At 46.5% G+C, this 22,283-nt stretch overlaps 2 protein-coding genes across 4 annotated transcripts in view; both read right to left on the bottom strand.

The window, feature by feature from the left end:
• LOC128411434 (zinc finger protein 850-like) overlaps positions 1–22,283 on the bottom strand; it is a 150,194-nt gene that overhangs the window by 85,833 nt on the left and 42,078 nt on the right. The gene's annotated exons all lie outside the window — the stretch shown is intronic.
• Positions 17,511–22,283, bottom strand: part of MTMR9 (myotubularin related protein 9) — a 30,642-nt gene continuing 25,869 nt past the window's right edge. For both annotated transcript variants that reach the window (XM_053383745.1, XM_053383744.1), the window contains exons 10-11: positions 21,388–21,539; positions 17,511–18,041 (exon numbers count right to left, since the gene is read on the bottom strand). In XM_053383745.1, the coding sequence (XP_053239720.1) occupies positions 17,863–18,041; positions 21,388–21,539 (331 nt within the window). In that variant the 3' untranslated portion in view covers positions 17,511–17,862. The remainder of the gene's footprint in view (positions 18,042–21,387; positions 21,540–22,283) is intronic.

Below are 22,283 nucleotides of genomic sequence, written 5' to 3' on the forward strand. Positions count from 1 at the left end.
TAGCAGACGACGCGCTGCTAAAGCGAAGGCCGGAGCGGGAGTGACGTCACCCCGCACCTGCCTCGTCAGCGCCTTCTCATGACGTCATTTGTGAAGGTTTATAAAGGCAGGAATACATGGAAAGGAAAGGGATGCTGCTTGGGTGGGTGGCAGACAAAGAGCAGAACTGAAGCGGATCCAAGTTTAGCATTTCTTACAACCTAGAAGCTCAGCATTTAGGAAGGACACGCGCCTCCCCCACAAAGGGTCATCTAGTCGACCCCCTGCAATGATGGAAAAGTCCTGACAGAAGGGAATCTCCTTCCTTGTAACTTGAAGCCATTGCTTCTGGTCCAACCCTCTGGTCCAACAAGCGTGCTCTATCCTGCATGAGGCAGCCCTTGCGATATTTGAAGATGGCTTTCATATCTCCTCCCAGTCAGTGGCGTAGCGTGGGGGGTGCAGGGGGGGCCGGCCGCACTGGGCGCAACATCTGGGGGGGCGCGCTCGCACTCGCAGCTCTCTTCCCCCTGCTAAAATCCACGGGTTAGGGGGCGCAAATTACTTGCCTTGCCCTGGGTGCTGACAACCCACGCTACACCACTGCTCCCAGTCTCCTCGTTCCAAAACCCCAACTCCCTCAACTGTTCCTCATAAGGTTTGGTTTCCAGACCCTTGAACATCTACAATAGCATTAGCCTTTTTTGCTGCTGCATCACACTGTTGACTCATGTTAAGCTTGTGGTCTACCAAGGCCCCTAGATCCTTTTTGCAAGTAATACTGCCAAGCCAGGTGTTGTTGTTTAGTCGTGTCCGACTCTTCGTGACCCCATGGACCAGAGCACGCCAGGCACTCCTGTCTTCCACTGCCTCCCGCAGTTTGGTCAAACTCATGCTGGTAGCTTCAAGAACACCATCTCGTCCTCTGTTGTCCCCTTCTCCTTGTGCCCTCCATCTTTCCCAACATCAGGGTCTTTTCCAGGGAGTCTTCTCTTCACATGAGGTGATCAAAGTCTTGGAGCCTCAGCTTCAGGATCTGTCCTTCCGGTGAGCACTCAGGGCTGGTTTCCTACAGAATGGATAGGTTTGATCTTCTTGCAGTCCATGGGACTCTCAAGAGTCTCCTCCAGCACCACAATTCAAAAGCATCAATTCTTCGGCAATCAGCCTTCTTTATGGTCCAGCCCTCACTACCATACATCACTACTGGGAAAACTATAGCTTTAACTATACGGGCCTTTGTTGGCAAAGTGATGTTTCTGCTTTTTAAGATGCTGTCTAGGTTTAACATCGCTTTTTCACGTCTAGGTTTATCATCGCTTTGTTGGCAAGGACAAAGCAGTGATCCATGAAGGAGAAGCCAGGTGTACCTCATCTTATATTTGTACAGCTAGTTTTTCCTGCCTAAGTGCAGAACCTTACATTTGTCCCTATTGAAATTCATTAGCTTGTTAGCTTGCGCCCAGTTCTCCAGTCTGTTGAGGTCATATTGAATCTGGATTCTGCCTTCATTAGCTCCCCCTCCCAGTTTGTTGTCATCTGCAGATTTGATAAGCATTGTCTCAATTCCTTCATCCAAGTTATTTATAAAGACTTTGAACAACCAGGACAGGGCCCAGGACAGAACTCTGTGGGACTGGTTTAGAATGATCTCTGAGGCCACTCCTTTTGAGAGCAGCTGCCAGAATCAGATTCTCTGCACCTTTCTGTAAGAGAGACTTTCTGGGCCAGCACAGATCACAGAATCACAGATTTGTAGAGTTGGAAGGGACCACAGGGTCATCTAGTCCAACCCCCTGAAATACAGGAATCTTTCACCCAACATGGGAATCGAACCCAAAACCCTGAGATTGAGTCTCATGCTTTATTGAGTGAGATGAGTGCTGCTGCTACCAATTTAATGCTTCTGCAGATGTTGCAAACTATACTGTTGCAAACCATTGAAATGTCACAAACCATATAAATACCATGCTAATATAAACATAGGAATTGTGGTGAACTTTTGTGAACAGGTGAGGAGCTGGGGGCTGATGCTGGATCTGGGCCTACTTTTTGATGGTCAGGTGGGGGAGTTTGCAAAGAACAGAAACCAAAAGGAACCCAGAAGAACAGGAATCCACAGTGCAGACAACTTTCCCAGAAAGCATCCGTTTCTTGGAAACAGGAACCTTGTGCAATTTGTTTTTTCTAGTTGAAGGTTGAAAGAGAGGCATAGCAGTTTTAATGTTGAAAGAGAAAGCAAAGAATCAGAGCTATCCTGTTTGTTTAGCTATTAGGATCTGCAATTGCTTCATCAAACACCATGCTGGTATTTGATTGCCTCAAAAGAGACAGGAAATATCCAAGTACCCGTAATGTATAACTTGAGCAACAGGAAGAAAAAAACCTGGATACAAGAACTTTCATACTGAAAGCAAAACTTCTAATAGATTTGAAATTTGAGCTCCTTACACTATGTTGAGCCATTAAAGAAAGCTAAGACTTCAGGCATGGTAGTACAGATCCAAGAGCATTTTGCCATGCACGGCTTTCTAAATATTCTTCCTGGTTAGCAAACTCTGCTGCTTTAAAAAAAGGTCTTGTATATTGTTACTGCACCAATTGCTGTATTTGCCAGAAAGATCCAGTTTATCAACTGCCAGTAAGCAAGAACCAGATTTCACACAGATGAGGAAGATCTCTTGAGTAGGACCCTGGCAGAGATACATGCCCGACTGGCATGTTCTCTCCCTCCTGGTCAATCGTTCGGGAGCTTCAAAAGCTTTCTTCAGCCCGAACATCACAGTGACCGATGCCAACAGACATCGGCACACTTAGGGATCTGCAGAGTCTTCGCAGCTTGCGTAACAGAACCCCAGCAACTCAGCATTTTGGCTAATCTACTTTATTTACATATAAACAGACATGGAGCACTGCAACATGGCTCCCTCTCTCTCTAGCATCAGACAGCAAAGAGAAAAAAAACAAAGGACAATAGCCCAACTTCACGGAACACAGTAATACAAACATCCTGTCTCTGTCACTTCCCACTCTGTGGAGTCTAAACATATACCATCATGTGAAAGACAACAATTCCATGACTGCAGTCATGGAGCAGGAATTCTAACAGTTTCCACCTCAAGCTTGAAGATAATGATGAGTGCCAGGTGAGCCTCCCTGGACAGAGCATTCCACAGGAGCAGGGACACTACAGAAAAGGCCGGTTCTTGAGCTGCAATCCTCCATACCTCCTGTGGAACAGCAACACGAAGAAGGACCTCAGGTGACAATCGCAGGTTGGATCATATGTGGAGAGGCAGTCAAAGGCGGGGCGGGCGGGCGGGCATGTTACCATGGAATTGCCCCAGGAACAAATTTTTTAGGGGTGCACCTCTACAGTTGCTGCCTTGACTGGAGGCGCTGTCCATCCAATGTACCTTACCTGAACAGGAGCTGGGCCCTTGCATCTCTTGGCCATGCAGGGGAGGCAGGCAGACGGCAGGGCTTGCGGCGGTACCCCAGCCCAAGGAGATGCACACATGTGCCCCACCGCTGCTCCACAGATCTGTCCAGCAGCAGCACTGCATGGACTCTTCGGTTAAGGGGTGCAATAGTTGCTTTAAGGCAGCCTTTCTCAGCCTTGGGCCCCCAGAAGTTTTTGGCCTACAACTTCCATGATCCCTAGCTAGCAGGACCAGTGGTCAGGGATGATGGGAGTTGTAGTCTCAAAACATCTGAGGACCCAAGGTTGAGAAACACTGCCTTAAAGCAGGTATAGGCAAACTCGGCCCTCCAGATGTTTTGGGACTACAACCCCCATGATCCCTAGCTAACAGGACAAGTGGTCAGGGATGATGGGAATTGTAGTCTCAAAACATCTGGAGGGCCGAGTTTGCCTATGCTTGCCTTAAGGGATGCAATACTTGCCTTGCCCTGGCAACCCACACTTCACTACTGCAGGCGGAACTCAGGGAATTAGGGTCGCCGCCTTCTCCTCCTACTCTTCCTTCCCCTCTCAGATTAACATTTCTGTATTGTCCTATAGTTTAGACATTTTAGTGCCCTCCAGATGTTTTGGGACTACAACTCCCATCCATCCCTGACCACTGATCCTGTTAGCTAGGGATGATGGGAGTTGTAGTCCCAAAACATTTGGAGGGCTCGAGTTTGTCTGTGCCTGTCTTAGTGCTTGTCTCATCGTTGCATTTTGTGGGCCGGGAGGGGAGCACCCAAACAATAAAAGGTTGAAAGCAAATGGGAAGAAAGCAGCGTATTTTGCCAGATGTGACCACACATTCAAACACCCTACCTCATCCATCAGAAATGACACTAGCATAATTCAATACAAAAGACACACACACACACACACACACACACACACACACACACACAAAATAGAAACCAGTAGAGAGAGCCAGCCGCTTCTTACCTCAGCACATTTTCCTTTTCACTTTTGCATCCAGGGATGGATACAATACTTCACACTGATGCAGCAATTCAGAGCGCCAGGATTGCTTCACAAACATTGTTGTAAGCCGTACAGAGATCCTGTGACACAGAACAGTATGATTAACCCCCTGTTGCAAAAGTGTGGAAACATGAGGAGGGAGAGGCCAAACATTAGCCTATCACACTGCCTTCTAAGCAGACATCTGCAGGACTGAGTTGTTAAAATACTTGCTGAGCAATAGAAGAAGAAAAAAAGCAGTATTTTCCAGCGCTTTGAAGACTACAGCAGCATCTGTATTGATAATAAAATAGCAGATTTATTGTGGCAAGAGGCTTTTGGAGACAAGTGTGTCATTAGAAGCATGAGGCATTACCCTCATCTAACAGAGGGCGAGGTCTTGGCAGAGCTGTCACTCAATTAAAGAAATCTTAAATGAATCTGATTAGTTTAAACTGATTAACAAGTGCAGTCCTGACCGTGCCTGCTCACAATTAAATCCCAGAGTTTGGTATTTAGCCTACTCTTGGGAAAGCGGGGCTAGGAATGCAACCTAATTATGCATGTATGCATGCAGATTACAGAAATATCTGTTGATACAAGATTTCTGCTTTTATCACACTGTTTTATGTTTGTGCTTTTGTATGGTGCTTTGATATTTTAAATATGCAGCAGTTTAGAAATGCTTTGCGTATATAGTAAGATCGGGGGCAGAAAGTATTGTGCATCATGGCAGGTGTGGTCTTAAAAGACCGAACACTGAGATTATCTGCAAGAGCGCCTCTGGTCATTTTCCAAGTTGGTGAGGCTCATTTCACAACAAGAAACAAAGCCTTTGGTGTCATCAGGCAAGTCTTGTAGAACTCTCTGCCACTGGTGCTTCAACAGGCACCATCTGTTCCTCCTTTTAACCACTTGAAAACCTATCTAGTCAGCCAGGCCTATGTATGTAATTAAGAATACAGTCATACCTCGGGTTACACACCCTTCAGGTTGTGTGTTTTTGGGTTGCGCACTGCTCTGAACCCAGAAGTACCGGAACGGGTTACTTCCGGGTTTCAGTGCTCGCGCATGCACAGAAGCGCTAAGTCATGCTTTGCGCATGCGCAGAAGCGCCGAATCGCAACCCACTCGTGCACAGAGGCGGCGCTGCGTGTTGTGAACATGCCTCCCGCACGGATCACGTTTGCAACCTGAGTGTCCACTGTACTATATTGCCACAATGGATAATTGATGTGTCCTAAATTTTTTGTATGGTTTTATGTATTTTTGTCATAAACTGCATTGATATTTTTTTATGAAATAAGGGCATATACAGTCATACCTCGGGTTGAATGTGCTTCGGGTTGAGCGCGTTCGAGTTGCGCTCCGCGGCAACCCGGAAGTAACAGAGCGTGTTACTTCCAGGTTTCGCCACTCGTACATGTGCAGACGCTCAAAATGATGTCACGCGCATGCTTGGAAGCGGCAAAACGTGACCCACGCACGTGCAGACACGCCGTCACGGCTTATGTTGCGTTCAGGATGTGAACAGGGCTCCGGAACGGATCCCGTTCATATCCCGAGGTACCACTGTATATATACACGTATAGCCTTTGTTTCACTGCTAAAAGCAATCTCAATCACTAAAAGATATCAACTTTAGTCTCTATGTGTGTCAGAGAAAGAGGGAGGTCCCAGATGACTCCCGAATTGTATTATTTGGGTATATCAAAGAAATAGTAATAAAGAAAGATCAGGAAAGGGCAATTAATTTACTTACAGTAGGCAGTTCAAATGTCCATAGCATAGACATGAATAAAGCTTCATTCAAATAATTATGGGAACTCTTGTTTGTTAAGAGTGCTGAGAGATCTTGTTGTTGTTTAGTCGTTTAGTCGTGTCCGACTCTTCGTGACCCCCTGGACCAGAGCACGCCAGGCACCTCTGTCCTCCACTACCTCCCGCAGTTTGGTCAAACTCATGCTGGTAACCTCGAAAACACTATCCAACCATCTCGTCCTCTGTCGCCCCCTTCTCCTTGTGCCCTCCATCTTTCCCAGCATCAGTGTCTTCTCCAGGGAGTCTTCTCTTCTCATGAGGTGGCCAAAGTCTTGGAGCCAAAGTATTGAGAGATCTTAAGAGAACCCTATTCCCTTCAGAGAGCTACAATTTCCAGAGTTGTGAAGAGGGATTGAATGTTGAACCACGCTTGGGAATTATAGCTCAATGAGGGGAATTTAGGGGTCCTCCTAACAACTCTCCACACACCCTTAACACACCACAGCTCCCAGAATTCTTTGGGGGAAACCATGACTGTTTAAATTGGCATTATAATACTATAAATATATGGTGCTGATGTGGTCTAACGCTGCTACCACCCTGGGAAGCTGCTGCAAATGAGTAATAAATAAAAGTCTTTGTAAATGAAGCCTTCACAAGCTCTGAAGTTCTCACACACCCTATGGGAAGATGTTGGGCGTTGCCACCTTCTTCACCCCAAAAGGGCATTGCAAACTAGATTTGTCCGATAAGAGATGCTCCTGCAATTTAAGGCGGTGCAAGAGTTCACAAGTCCCGATTTCCCCTTCAGGGGGAGGAAGTAATGACTTGCATTGGCTAGGAGGAAAAACAGACTCTGAGAGCCAGAAGCAAAAACAGGAATTACCTTAATGAGCCTTTTGAACTAGACAAAAGGAAACATTGCAGAATCGTTCCAGAAGGCAGTCGCTTCATGCCTTCCCTAGGCTTTCTGCTACATTTCTCTCCTTGTTTTAGGGGAGGAATTAAAAACCTTTTCACAGAGCTAATTAATTCTCCTCTCTACCCATTTTTATTTCAGACCTGCCTGGAACTGACTTTGCATGGGCAACAAAACAGTAGAGGATTTACAATTCTGTGCCAAGTAGTATTTTTCCAAATTTCATGGACCTAATGGTTTGTGGATGAGATGGAATAGCAGTGTTCTGGACGCAGAGAATACTGGTGCTACGATAGATTGAACGCAACTCCCTCTCACACACAGAAGTATGGAAGATATGTGTTACAAAGGCACACTTTTCCAGACTACAGTGGATCCTCGGGTTGCGAACATGATCCATGCGGGAAGCATGTTCGCAACCCACAGCTCCACTTGTGCGCACATGCGGGTTGCGATTCGGCGCTTCTGCACACGTGCAAAGCGCCAAAACGCAGAAGTAACCCATTCCGGTACTTCCGGATTCGGCTCGGTGCGCAACCCGAAATTGCGCAACCCGAAGGGTCTGTAACTCGAGGTATGACTGTACCTTAAAACCTGCTTGCTCTCACTGCTAACCATTGAATATCATTTCCCCCTCCCCACCAAATGCAGAAAATGTTCACAGCTCAGGGGAGGGCCATAGCCCAGTGGCAGATCATCCACTTCGCATGCAAAAAGCTCCTAGGCTCAGTCCTGGGCATCTCCAGGCAAGGTTGGAAAAGACCAGAGAGCTGCTGCAGGTCAGTGTAGACAATACTAACCTCGGTGGACCAGTGGTATGACTTGGTAGGAGGCTGCTTCCTATGCTCCACAGGCTTGGGTTCTCACAAAGACAAGGGCTGATGGCGGGCGGGTGTGGAGGACTCCCTGGTCTTGAATGGGGCAACTGTGCCCCTGAAGGACCAGGTGCGCAGCCTGGGAGTCATTTTGGACTTACAGTTGTCCATGGAGGCGCAGGTCAATTCTGTGTCCAGGGCAGCTGTTTACCAGCTCCAACTGGTACGCAGGCTGAGACCCTACCTGCCCGCAGACTATCTTGCCAGAGTGGTGCATGCTCTGGTTATCTCCGGCTTGGACTACTGCAATGTGCTCTATGTGGCTCTACCTTTGAAGGTGACCCGGAAACAACAACTAATCCATAATGTGGCAGCCAGACTGGTGACTGGGAGTGGCCGCCAAGACCATATAACATTGGTCCTGAAAGACCTACACTGGCTCCCAGTACTTTTCCGAGCACAATTCAAAGTGTTAGTGCTGACCTTTAAAGCCATAAACAGCCTCGGCCCAGTATACCTGAAGGAGCGTCTCCACCCACATCGTTCAACCCGGACACTGAGGTCCAGCTCTGAGGGCCTTCTGGCAGTTCCCTCACTGTGAGGGATATATATATATATATATAAAAAATGTATTATTAAATTTTGCTTTACGATTTCAAATACAGTGGTACCTCGCAAGACGAATGCCTCGTAAGACGAAAAACTCGCAAGACGAAGAGTTTTTCGTTTTTTGAGTTGCTTCGCAAGACGAATTTCCCTATGGAAAATGTCTTGCAACTTTGTTTCCTTTTTTGAGCCTTTTTTGAGGTTTTTGAAGACTTTGGTGATTTTTGAAGCTTTTCCAAAACTTCTTTTGCAGCCATTTGGTAAGTAAAACTTTTTTTGGGGTTTTTGGATTGGAATCCGTGCTTCGCAAGACGAAAAATTCGCAAGACGAAAAAACTCGCAGAACGAATTAATTTCGTCTTGCGAGGTACCACTGTAAACATTTTACTGTACATACATATCAGTGACTCTCCTTCTCTTTCCATGGTTCATTTTGCATCTCTTCCATCCCTACATATTGTACAAAAACTATTCCAATTGGTTTGCATCCGTCAAAGATTATTTACACTGTTGAACTTATCTTAATGTTGCCAGCATTTTGAGCTGTACACAGCTATTTTCCATATATTCAATAAACGTTTTTATGCAACATGCAATATGCAGGTTGTGCATATTCTGTCAATTTAAGTTGCCAATCTTCTTTAGTTGGGACCTCGCTCACTTTCCATTTCTGGGCTAACAAAACGCGGGCTGCAGTTGTTGCATACCTAAATAAATAACCTTTTCTGACACCTGGGGATTTCAGTCTGAGTTATCCCCAACAGAAAGGACTCTGGTTTTTTTTAGAAAGTAATTTTAAACATTTTTTTCAATTCATTACGAAGCATTTCCCAATACTCTTTTATACAACCTACCTTACTGATCTAGTCAGTTGTCACTTTTGAAGCGGGAGTCAGCAGGTCTACCAACTTCTTTATTTGCACAGACAATTTCTCTTTTGGGAGTGGGGGAAGAAAGTTCAGCTTGCAACCAAGCCTGTATCATAAAGGGATGCTGCTGCATTTCCCGACACAGATGTTTTGGGCTTGCTCTTGCACCATCGCTGCATTTGTTTCGATCGCTTGCTTTCGTTTCTCCCATACTCCCTTCCACCAAGATGGAGAATTGTCTTTGGAAAAGACCAAACTTCCCAGATGCTTACGCTCATGAACAAAAACACAGGTGGTAGAGACATTGGGAAACAACACATCATGTACAGTATAGGTTCTACTGTGCAAAATACTAGAAACCGATAAGCCAAAATGAGTGAGCTAGAATGCTTGCTTTCAAGGGAGATTTTGGTGATATGAGTGTAACAGAAACCTGGTGGAATGGAGAGACTTGGTGGGGAATGTTTATTTCCGGAAAGAGAAGGGCATGCTGAAGGTATATTGCTATGCAGGTTGAACAGTACACAGTCCGCCATGCTGTGCTGAACTTGATAGCACTGTATTCACCATACCCAATTGGTTCAGCATTTTGCATCAGGTCTTGGATGCCACTTAAGATCAAGCCCAGGTTCGTTTCTCCTATCATCTATCCCAAGGCACAGCTTCCTGATGTATATTACGCAATAGCAGGTTTAGTTTTGGTCAGAATTGAGTATGCGCTTCCAGAATTGATGCTAAATACATTACTTATGCGAAATGAGCCGCCATAGCTCAAGGAGGCTATGAAAATTTGTGTCCAGGAATTTTTACACGTCGTCTACCCATGTATTGGGACGCGGGTGGTGCTGTGGGTTAAGCCACAGAGCCTAGGACTTGCTGATCAGAAGGTCGGCAGTTGGAATCCCCGCGACAGGGTGAGCTCCCGTTGCTCGGTCCCTGCTCCTGCCAACCTAGCAGTTCAAAAGCACGTCAAAGTGCAAGTAGATAAATAGGTACCACTCTGGAGGGAAGGTAAATGGCGTTTCTGTGCGCTGCTCTGGTTCGCCAGAAGCGGCTTAGTCATGCTGGCCACATGATCTGGAAGCTGTACACCAGCTCCCTCGGCCAGTAAAGCGAGATGAGCGCCACAACCCTAGAGTCCGTCACGACTGGACCTAATGGTCAGGGGTTCCTTTACCTTTTACCCATGTACTATCCAAAACCAAAGGAGTGCATTGGTTGCCAATGATGTTGTTTTTTTCAGCTCTCCTACACCACTACTGAGTTCATGGTTGTACTGAGATTTGGAACCAGGGGCTTCCTGATTCATAGCTCTTTCTCTCTCTCTTGCTCATAGCAGCTTGAGGAACATTTGTTGAGCTCAGGAGAGGACTCTGAGCATCATCTGCCCCCAATATTGGCTTTTGTTACCACCACCTTTCAGGGGTGCAGAGGCAGGAGCCAAAAGGTACCATTGTTGAATGCCAGCATCAGCGACTGGTATTCTGGATCCATTACTATTGGGGGCAATATTACTAGGGTTGCCATATGTCTGGATTTCTCATTGATTTCCTTAAAAAGGACAATAGTTTTGTGATTTGCCTAGGAAAAAAAGCTCAACATCTTTCAGGCTGTCCTGGTTTTTACTTTCTGAAATATGGCAACCCTAACTATACTTGTTGGCCTTGTTGATGTGAACCGCTTAGAGCAGGCATAGGCAAACTCGGCCCTCCAGATGTTTTGGGACTACAATTCCCATCATCCCTGACCACTGGTCCTGTTAGCTAGGGATGATGGGAGTTGTAGGCCAAAAACATCTGGAGGACTGAGTTTGCCTGTGCCTGGCTTAGAGACAGTTATGGCTGAAAAGGAGTATAAAAATACTGATCCAAATGGTTTCTCCCAGAAGGCAGGATATATTTAGAAAGTGTGGGGAGGGAGGGAGTGAATCTCCAGGAGTTGGTAACACAATGATCTAATCTTCATGGGTAAATCAGTTTGAATGCGAATTCCTCGTAAATTTCATAAAATAAATGACACTGGAAAGGCAGACAAGAAAGATACAAGTGTAGCAAAAAAAGTCTTTAAATATTTTAATTGAGATCATTTACGCTACACCCACAAATCTAAAAGCAAAGTTTGATAGCTATTTTTCCACTGCAGCTTTCCTAAAACAGACGAATAAACTTCAAACCCTTCCCCACTCTCTTTTTAAAATTTATTCCCCTCTCTGACAAAAGGCCGTGTAACAGCGTTTCCAGATTCTGTACAGAAAACGGCAAACATTCTCCAGCATGCGAGCGCACGATTTCCCCCAGATGCTCCCAGGTTTGGTTCGCTTGAAAAATGAAAACTCGGAAGCAGCAGAAGGCCCACATTTAGGACTGAGATGCAGTTACAACTTAGTTTGTAAATCGTTAACAGACACGGTGTGGTACAGTAGGCTACAATGGTTCTACTCCGCTGCACAAAGATCTGCTAATATACTGGAGTTTTCCTGCTTCATAAAGAAAAGCACTGCTTTTTCTTTTTTTCTTTTGCAAGGCTTAAGAAAGCATCAAGGCGCCAATATGACATTAAATAACAGATATGGAGGAGACAATAGACAGTAGTGCACTTGAAAACAAGATTGCCACATTCAAGAAAACGCTCAGTCCCAAATACAATCAAACTGCAGCCCTCCCCGTAAAGGTGCAATGCCCACTACTGAATTCAACTCCCAACGTGCAAAATCAAGTCATTTTTGGCAACTGTGTACACACTTGTGGGGCTGTCCTATGTGCCGCTGAAGGGCAGGGTCACTACATCCAAGCACCCCAAGCCGCACGGGAAACAGTAAAGCTTGGGTACAATCAGAAATGCTCAGCGTTCGATGCAAACAATCTACGACAAAAAGTGTTTCCCTTTGGAAGGTCGACCATGGCTTCCTACATTCTACCTTTCTCAAGAGCATCCAACAGAATAATTAAGATATGGGAGACATTGGCTGGAGGTATGGGTAGCAGGGGTAGCTATAGGTTTCCATCTGGCTCATGCTCTGGCGAGTAGGACTACTTAAAAGGCTTTGTGTTTTGAAGGTTGCACAAGCTCCCAAATTTAAGAGAAGGACTGGCACCAGGAGTTTGGGAAGCCTCGAGCAAAGCTTTCAGCAGGCATCCCTTTTCTCTGTTTTCACAGTAACTCACTAAGCCTATAACTCATATCATCCATGGACACAAGTGAAAAAAGTGCTTGGCTCCATCATTGCCCAAGTCTTTCCTTCTTCCCCGGTCCCAGGAACCCAATGTGAGACCTTGCCTTCCTCCTCTGCTATCCTGATCTTCCTCTGGCAAAGTACAGTTGGCGACGCAGTGAATTTGGTGAGTTCTCCATCAACATTCGGGTCTGGGCGCTTGTGCAACCTCACACAATTTCAAGCGTTAGCCACACCAGCAGGGATGTATCCAGCTGATACAACCATAGCAAAGCAACGTGGGCCAAATTTAAAGCTCTTGAGCATTTCTGCTAAGCACATTAATTATTGGGTGGTGGTGGGGGGATTCTATGTCCAGCAAGGGCACATCACAATGCCAAGTACTTGAAAAGTAAGCAGATACCTGGGCCTCTTACTGTGGAACAGCAGAGGTTCAGAAGAATATGGATTGATCCAACGAGTTGTTTCCTAAACGCGTGCTAATTTCAAAAATCAAGGTGGCAGAGTCTTCTTGAATGCCAGGATGAAGCCGTAACTTCAAAACATTTAAAGACGGGGACTCGACAAAGTGGAAATCAGAACAGGAACACATCTGCAACATGACGAGAATCTGACACCTATCAATCACAGCAAGCTCACCAATTTCTTCAGATGCAAGCATTCAAGGAGGGAGATGTACAGCTAGACAGTTAGGAATTTGACTACTCAAAAATAGCTTTTCTCTGTTTTCACAGAAACTCACTGAGCCCATAACTCATATCATCCATCAGAAATAGGTTGAAGATTTGGGGTGGTATTCAGCTAAGCTTTACTCAAGAGCAGACCTATTGAAATTAATGGTCTTAACTTGGCTGTGCTCATTCATTTCAGTGGGCCTACTCTGAGCAAACGTAGCTGAATATCATTCTTGGTACAGTAGTAAACTTGAGGGGGAAAATTATCAGTAGCATAATTTCATGTCACCCGTTGCAACAGCATCAAAGAAAGAAAGGAAGAAAATGCAGCTTTACTGCTTTAGCTGGGTGAGAAATCATCACTTCCAAAAACAAGCAGCCAAGCAGATTTTGGTGTCCTCACACCAAATTTTAACCAACACCTATGTATATATACAGAAAAATAAAAATGGGAGAGGGGATTTATGACAGGTCCAATCATTAGGAACTTTGATTCTGTGAAGGCTTTTTGGAATACATCTGGAAGAATTCCCAACCATCTCCCAGGACTACAATTCCCAGAATTCTTTGTAGTGTAGAAATGCACTTGGAAAAGATGCCTTCAGGGGAGTCCCACACAATCCCAAGATCCTTTGCCCCAATGAAGCTCACATGGGCTTCTAACAACTGGAATCAACATGATTAATGCTTTGGCTGGCAACATTCACCAAACAGTTTCAAAACCAAGCAAACAACATGAAATAATAAAAATAAAATAATAATAATAATAATAATATTACAGACTGTATGTACAACTCCCTTTAACCAGATACTTAAAAAAATTAAAAGCACCAAAAGATTAGCTGTTTTCAAACAGTGCAATCGAGATTAAGAACCATACAGTGCCAGCCTTCAAAGATTATGAACGAGCTTTTTAAAAATCCTTTAAGAATAAGCACGAAGAAGAAGAAGAAGAAGAAGAAGAAGAAGAAGAAGAAGAAGAAGAAGTAGTAGTAGTATTTCAAAACCAGGCAAATCTGAGAAGGGACTGAAACTGAAACCAGTTCTGGAATTAGGTTTGATCTTTCTTAGGCCTCCAGAAACTGAATTGTGTCTGTAAGTAAAAGGCGAAAGATTTATAAGATCTGAAGAGAAACCTGTGTCTATAAGGGCTCCAATTCTCCTCCAGTTTATTGCCCAAAACTGAAAGAGACTGAGAGCATAAGGATGATGCCCCATAGATCAGGGCTGAAGCCGAGTGGGGACAGAGCTAGGATGCAACTAGGGCAGGGGCAAGGAGCCTATGGCCCTCCAAAGGTTTTTGGGATACAGCTCCCTTCACCCCTGACCACTGGACATGCTGGCTAGGGCTAATGGGGCGTCCCCCCGGAAAGTCACAGGAACCTCCATCCTTGGGGTGGGGGGGTCTAACGGAAGAGAAGCTAACAGCAAATGCACTCAAACTGAGCATCCTTTTACCCTGAGATTTTACTCTTTCCCCTGGAAACACCCGAGGAGGAAGCAAACCACTAACACGGCGCATTTTCAACCAGCTCTGTCCCTTTTACACTGCAATGTGATGCAAAGCCAAGGTAAGGTTTCTACAGGCCTACTTGGCAAAGACTTTGAGGGTGCCCAGCAGCTCTGAGCTCCCCCCTGCGGCTTGGGGGAAGGTAGGCTTGCCTTCTCCTTGCACCAACCCAAATAAGAGAAATCCCTGCCTCTCTGCCCAGTGCTCTGTCCATGCCAAAAGACCTGGGATGGAGTGTTCATTGCAAGCACCGACAGGGGCTGTAGCTGGTTAGCCCAGGATGTGCTTACCCTCTCCAAGGAGGACAGAAATGTGTGCTATTGGGAATGGCAATGACACTGTTCCTAAGTGCAGGGATTCCTCTCCTCCAAGAGACAGAATGGGGGAGATATGCAAGTCAGGTAACAACCGTCGACTGCCTATTCCAGATTTAGAATATCGCCCTCCGGGCAGCGGCAAGTTCTAAAGAGGAACAAGTTGTAACCTCTTCAGGAAACCCTTTGCCAAGCTCAGTAAGCGACAGCAGAACCTGTATTTCAGCACCATAAAAATATTGGTTTGCAGTGAATCACCGGTTTCGCAAAAGCGCCTCGTGTCAGATCCAATCATCTTTTGCATCTGTTGGGGTGGGAGGGAACCCCTGACAGCAAATGGCCGAGCTGATGCGGCGACGTGTTCAGCTGCCCAGCAAACATTTGGTGTCCTGGTTCTGTGAGGGAAGCGACAGTTGTCAGTTTGGCTGGGACCCATGGCAAGAGGAGGCAACTATCCAGAGAGGGGGCTTGAGGAATTTCACACCACTTCAGATGAGGAGGGGCCGTATGAGAGGAGGAGAGGGTTAAGAGATTGGGAGTCTGCAGGAAGTGGGGTGGAAGCAGGCCATAAAAGCATTTCAATACTATGAGGAAAAGCAGCTGTATAGATGGTAGTCAGAAAAAAGCATCTAGGCCACAGCCACCTGAAAAGGGTGGCAAAGATTTCAAGCCACAGGAGGAGCTATAATATATATATATATTCAAACCGCACAGCCAAAAAGCACAGCAACGTTCTCCAAAAGGCTTTGACTCACTCGAGGTTCCACAATAAGACACGACGGCAGCGGCCACACCAAGCGTTAGTCACCCATTGCCAAAGGATGAGCAGGTGCAAAGACACACACACAGCAGAGGAGATGGTTATCTGGAGATCCTGATTCCATGAGCAGGCCTTAGATCCACAGGATCAGAGAAGAGAGCTCAGCCCACACCAAACTGACTGCATGTGCGAGCTAAGCTGAATACAGGTGACCAGCTGGGAACGGCAAGCCTAGCAGATATTCAGAATCTACCCCAGATAGCAGGGGATTCCCTGTTCAGCTGGGTGGGCTGGAATTCCGTTACTCCACTTGGAAGCTTTTGAATCCTGGGCTTCATGGCCCACAGAGCAAGTCTTAAGATTTCATGGCATTAGGATAAGGCTTTGCAAAGCACACTTGCCATCATGGCTTAACCTCCGTTTTCTTCCTATTAAATAACATATGCAACAATCAAGTTCAGGAGATTATGGAGCCATGGTTTTGGCATGCTTCTTCCTACATGGGATGCCTGCTGATCCTCGGAGTTGAGATCCTCACCAGCATTCACAAACCCTTTGCACCCTCCAGAACTACAATACCTTGGGGGGTATGATGGGAGTCCAAAACATCCGGAGGGCACCAGGTTGGTGGAGGCTGGTTTGAGGCAGGTAGGTCAGCCGCTCCTGTGAGCAAGCGAGAGGACCATCAGTCTGGATGTTTCCTCCGCAGCAGAAACATTCCCTGGGGGTTGTTCAGCTGCCCTGTCCCTTCAGAGCAAGGTTTCCTGCTTGCGCAACAGGAACCGCCCTCCCGGAGCCCTTCCTAAATCGGATCCCAAGGCTTGGGGGAACCCCTAGGAAAGATTCAGGAGGCATGCGGGGGAGTTCTGCAACGTAAGCTGATATCCAAAGCTGCACTCGAGGAATGATTTGCTTAGCACCTATCCTGTAAGTGCCTGCTGGACCAGGCCAATGGCCCATCTAGTCCCGCATCCTGTTCTCAGTGGCCACCCAGGGGCCTGTGGGAAGCAGGATTCTGAATGTCACTCGCTTTGGAAGAACAGCAGGAAGGGCCGTTGGCCTCACCTCCTACTTGGGGGCTTCCCGGAGGCATCAGACTGTGAGAAAACGGGATGCTGGACTAGGTGGGTCTTTGGTCTTCTCCGCTCATGCATTTATGCCAAAACTGGCAAGCCATTCTCACTTTCCACATGCAGGGCTTAAGAACAAACTCTCCCGCAAACACAATGGGCAACCTTCCAACAACACCCCCCTCCCCCCTAGCGTGAAGTGGTACGGTCCTTAAAGGGCTCTACCATACATTTTATCTTGTGCCCATTCAGATATCCAAATTAAGATTTCAGGATGGTGTAAGAGGCACCCAAGGAAAGCAGTGGAAAGGAGTCCCTGCCTTTTGCAAGATCATCTCCACGTTTACCGTCTGTGTGCCTCAATGCCAAGCACGGAAAGATGCTATTTGGATTTGGGATGAAGCTGAAGCGCGTTGTCTAGCCCAGGAACAAAATAAAAAACTAAAACCCATGCGTTTGGGAGAAGCAGGATAGACGCGTCATCAAGACAGCCTTTCTCAGGCCAGGCAAAGAGCGCAAGACACCCGCCAAGTCCTGAATGAACGAAACCTCTCTCAAGCCAAAAGACCAAAAGGCACCCCCTGCTGAATGCCACACGGGGGATGAGGTTCAGGAGCGGCTAGCGCTGACACTGGAACTGTACACACCATTTATTAGAGGCGGCAAGAGCTGCCGGGAGAGGACAGTCAGCTGAATTAAATCAAGAGTCTTCTCCTGTAAACAAAAGAGAAATGCCGCCATTCCAAAACAGGAGGGGGAGGTGAGAGAGGGGGAGAAAATAGTGTCAAGTGAGGAACTGAGATGCAAAAATAATAATAATAAAGACAACGTGCGTGTAGGGGGAGGAATGTTCGACTCGACTTCACCAGAAAGGAGCTCGAGCGCATGCAAGTCTTGGAGGGTTTAGTGCTTTATAGTGTGTGGGGGCGACTTGCCCGACAGAGAAAGGGGGACAATCTGGCCCGCGGCAGGGAGCCTGGCGCAGCCTCAGGGGCTCTCCGGCACCCCGTCTTCCTGCGTGGTGTCGTCCGTCTCCAGCTCAGCCAGCTGCCGCCTCAGCAGGTTGACTTTCACCTGCAGCTCCTTATTGTACTTGATGATGTTGATCATTTCTTCATAGGATTCATCCAGGAATTTGGACGACCGGTTCCAGCGGAGGAAGACACCTGGTGTGGGAGAGGGTTTTTTTTTCTCAGACAAGTGAGAGATAGGGAATAACACAAGAAATGGAACGTGCCGAAACTTTTGACTGTGAACTTAAGTCTTTGTACTGTGTCTTGGGGCACAGGGGTGAGGAAATGGAAGCAACTGGAGGACACAAAAAATAGGTAAGATGTAGAAACAGCAATCTGGAAGACCAAAAGGGGGTAGTTTTTAAGATGAAGACCAAAACAAAAAACAAAACAAAAAAGTGAAAAAAAGTTGGAGACTATAGTAGGCTTAGTTTCCTGTACAGTGGTACCTCAGGTTACATACGCTTCAGGTTAAGAACAGTTTCAGATTAAGAACGGAGCTCCGGAACGAATTAAGTACTTAACCCAAGGTACCACTGTAAAAGGGCTTCTGTTTTTTTAATAAATGTATATTTCAACATTTACATGCCTCCTTTCTGAGTGGCACTCTTTCACGTGTCAATTTCTTTGAGTATACAACAGCAATACAGTGGTACCTCAGGTTAAGTACTTAATTCATTCCGGAGGTCCATACTTAACCTGAAACTGTTCTTAACCTGAAGCACCACTTTAGCTAATGGGGCCTCCTGCTGCTGCCGTGCCACCAGAGCACGATTTCTGTTCTCATCCTGAAGCAAAATTCTTAACCTGAAGCACTATTTCTGGGTTAGCGGAGTCTGCAACCTGAAGCGTATGTAACCTGAAGCGTATGTAACCCGAGGTACCACTGTACTTGGGAAAGTAATTTTATTTCAGGAGACCAGATTGCTACTGCTATTAACAAATGGCATTTAGTGATTTTTGTGTGTGTTTTAATGGATTGTGGCTTTTTTGATGTATTCTTCTTGACCTGCTTTTATCGTAAGCCACCTGTGCAAATGGTGATCTATAAATCCCCTTTCATCCACATTTCGTGGGGATACAGGGCATAGTCCGTAACTGGTTGTGCTCTTTTATCTCTGGTCGGGGACAGAGGGTGGCACTAGGGAGGGAAATGTCGTCGCGCCACTCCTTGGTGTGTGGAGTGCCACAGGGCACAATTCTCTCCCCGATGCTTTTTAACATCTTTATGCACCCCCTTGCCCAGATTGTCCGGAGCTTTGGGCCGGGCTGTCACCAATATGCTGATGACACTCAGCTCTATCTGCTGATGGATGGCCACACCGACTCGGCCCCGAACACACTGACCAGATGCTTAGAAGCTGTGGCTGGATGGTTTCGTGGGAGCAGATTGAAACTAAATCCTTCGAAGACAGAGGTCCTATGGCTGGGTTGGGATGGCATGGGGATGAGGGACCAACTCCCTTCTCTTGTGGGGGCCCAATTAGTGCCAGTGCCTTCCGTTAAGAGTTTGGGTGTAATCCTTGACGCCTCCCTTTCCATGGAGGCGCAGGTTACAGCAACAGCCAAGGCGACATTTTTCCACCTTCGTCGCATCAAGCAGTTGGTCCCTTACCTTTCCCGCCCCGACCTGGCCACAGTGATCCATGCGACGGTCATCTCCAGGCTTGACTACTGTAATTCGCTGTACGCGGGGCTGCCCTTGAAGCTGTCCCAGAAACTCCAGCGGGTGCGGAATGCTGCAGTGAGGCTCCTCACGGGGTCTCTGCCATGGGAGCATATTCACCCAGTGCTTTTCAAGCTGCACTGGCTCCCGGTGGAGTACAGGGTCAGATTTAAGGTGCTGCTTTTGACCTTTAAAGCCCTTCACGGCCTAGGACCCTCGTACCTACGGGACCGCCTCTCCTGGTATGCCCCACAGAGAGCCTCAAGGTCCATAAATAACAACACCCTAGTGGTCCCAGGCCCTAAGGAAGTTAGATTGGCTTCAACCAGAGCCAGGGCCTTTTCAACTCTGGCTCTGCCCTGGTGGAACGCTCCGCCTCATGAGACCAGGGCCCTGCAGGATTTGATTTCTTTCCGCAGGGTCTGTAAGACAGAGTTGTTCCACCTGGCCTTTGGCTTGGAGCCAGTTTGATTCCCTCCCTCCCTCTTTCTTTTTTCTTTTCTTTCCCCTCCTGCGATGAGGCTACATTTTAATATTTTAATGTTCCATTATTTTAATGTTGTATTTTATTTTTGTTTTTAAGTTGTAATCATTCATCTTGTTTTTATTATTGCTTGTAAGCCGCTCTGAGCCCGGCCTTGGCTGGGGAGGGCGGTGTATAAATAAAAAAAAAATATTATTATTATTATTATTATTATTATTATTATTATTATTATTTCGCCATTAACAATAACCCTGTAAGGGTGAGAGACAGTGATTGGTGAAAGGTCACCCAGCGAACATTATGGCTGATTGGGGATTTGAATTCGGGTCTCCCAGGTCATAGCCTGAACACTCTAACCACAATGTCCTCCCAGGCACTTTATCTGCTCGAAATTCCCTTTGCACAGCTGGTTTTCCTGCTAGCAGAGGGTGAAAAGGTCATGCAACTTTTCTCTCGCAGTCCAAGAAACTAAAGGCCATGTAATCATTGAAACATGCTGTGCCCTGTTGCCAAACCTGTGATGAGATGAGGAAATGGAGCAGAACCTCTGGTGGTGAATGTACGGGAATGTGACTCCAAGAGGAGGCAATCATTGAAGTGAGAAGCGCTTTGCACCTCTACACCGTTCAGAATAGAAGGCTGGGTGGGCATCTAATCCTGGCATCCAATGAAAGGTGACCGTGTTGACTGGGTGTTCAATGCAGGAGAGGCTGAGTGAGTGCAAACAGGAACTGGGCAGGAAGATTAAATGGTTTCTCACGCACTGTGGATTTTTGAGAGGATACTTCCTGAGATCCTCTGTGGGCAAAGGCAGGCACACTAGTGCCCAGGGGCAACATGCTGGCATCTTATTTATTTACAAAAAATATTTGTATACTACTGTGTCATTAAAAAACCTCACACATATTGGAGCAGTTTAAAGCAACAAAAGCGAACAATAAAACCATAAAAAGCTTAAAATAAGACAATTAACTGTTGTGTATTATTAACTGCCTGCATAGGCCTGGCGGGATAGACAAGTTTTTAGCAGGTGTTTAAAAGCAGGAGCAGAAGGCTCCTGCTGAATATCTAGTGGCAGAGAGTTCCAGAGGACTGGGCCAATGATATGAAAGACTCGGTTTCTCACTGTTGTCAAACGAGCCTCACCAACTCAGGGAATGACCAAAGGCAGATGTTTCTGTGATGATGTTAAGGCACGGGTGCCTGACTATGGCCAGGAATATCTTCCTTTCCCAAAGAAAGGGGACAGCTAGCATGCCAGCCTAAGCAGGCAGAACTTGCTGCCAGCCACTGCCACCACCTGGGCACCCGTGAATTGCACCAGATCAAAGAACCTCTCTACGACCTACCTTCCCAGAGCTGTAGGCTCTGCGGTGCCACAGAAGGCCAGATGACCAGGCTGTTGGCCTCAAAGAGGGGGTTCTTGAATCTGTTGAGCTCTTCCGGCCGATTCACCCAGGACCACAGGGACATCGTCTTCTGGGGCAGCTTGAGCTTACACCTGGCAAAGAGACCAGCCGTCAGCCACATGTCTCTTTTGAGCATAAAAGAAATCAACTGCATTCACTAAGTCAAGCCTAAGGGTTCAGAAAGCATGGGAATCACCTGCTTGTTGCCAAATCTTTCCTCTGATTTCTCTGCAACTTTTCAAACAATCTAGAAGAAGATGGATCTCTCTCTCTCTCTCTCTCTCACACACACACACACACACACTGTACAGGGCATGTGAAAAGGCAGAAACAAGAGACCTTCATGCTGCTTTTCCTAAATTCCCATGGAAACTAACAACTGATCCTGTCCCTTCCCAGTAAAGCCCATTTTGCAAATGTAGAAATTTAGAAAATGCGCCTCTTTGCTACTCTGTGCAAATAAAAGCGATGTTTCAGCAACGCTGCCCAGTAACATGATGCACGGCTTCCCCCTTGTGGTTGGAAACATAAGCGCATGTGGATTAGCTGGTTGTTATTATACGGTTCAAGGTCACCTCCGAGATATAAAGACGGAGGGTTTGCACAAAAATCCAGGCCCACACACTGCTATGATTATTTATTTCATTTGTATACCACTTGGCGGTTCACTACCTGCTAGTCACCCGATATCCTACAAAGCAAAACTCTAAACTAGCTCAGAAGCTCAGTAAAAAAAATAAAAAAGGAAGATTACTGGATGTAAGCAATTGATTAATAAATCAGTGATGATCATAATTACAGTGGTACCTCGGGTTAAGCACTTAATTCGTTCCGGA

Source organism: Podarcis raffonei, chromosome 3 (genome assembly GCF_027172205.1).
Source record: "Podarcis raffonei isolate rPodRaf1 chromosome 3, rPodRaf1.pri, whole genome shotgun sequence".
Classification (NCBI taxonomy): Eukaryota; Metazoa; Chordata; class Lepidosauria; order Squamata; family Lacertidae; genus Podarcis; species Podarcis raffonei.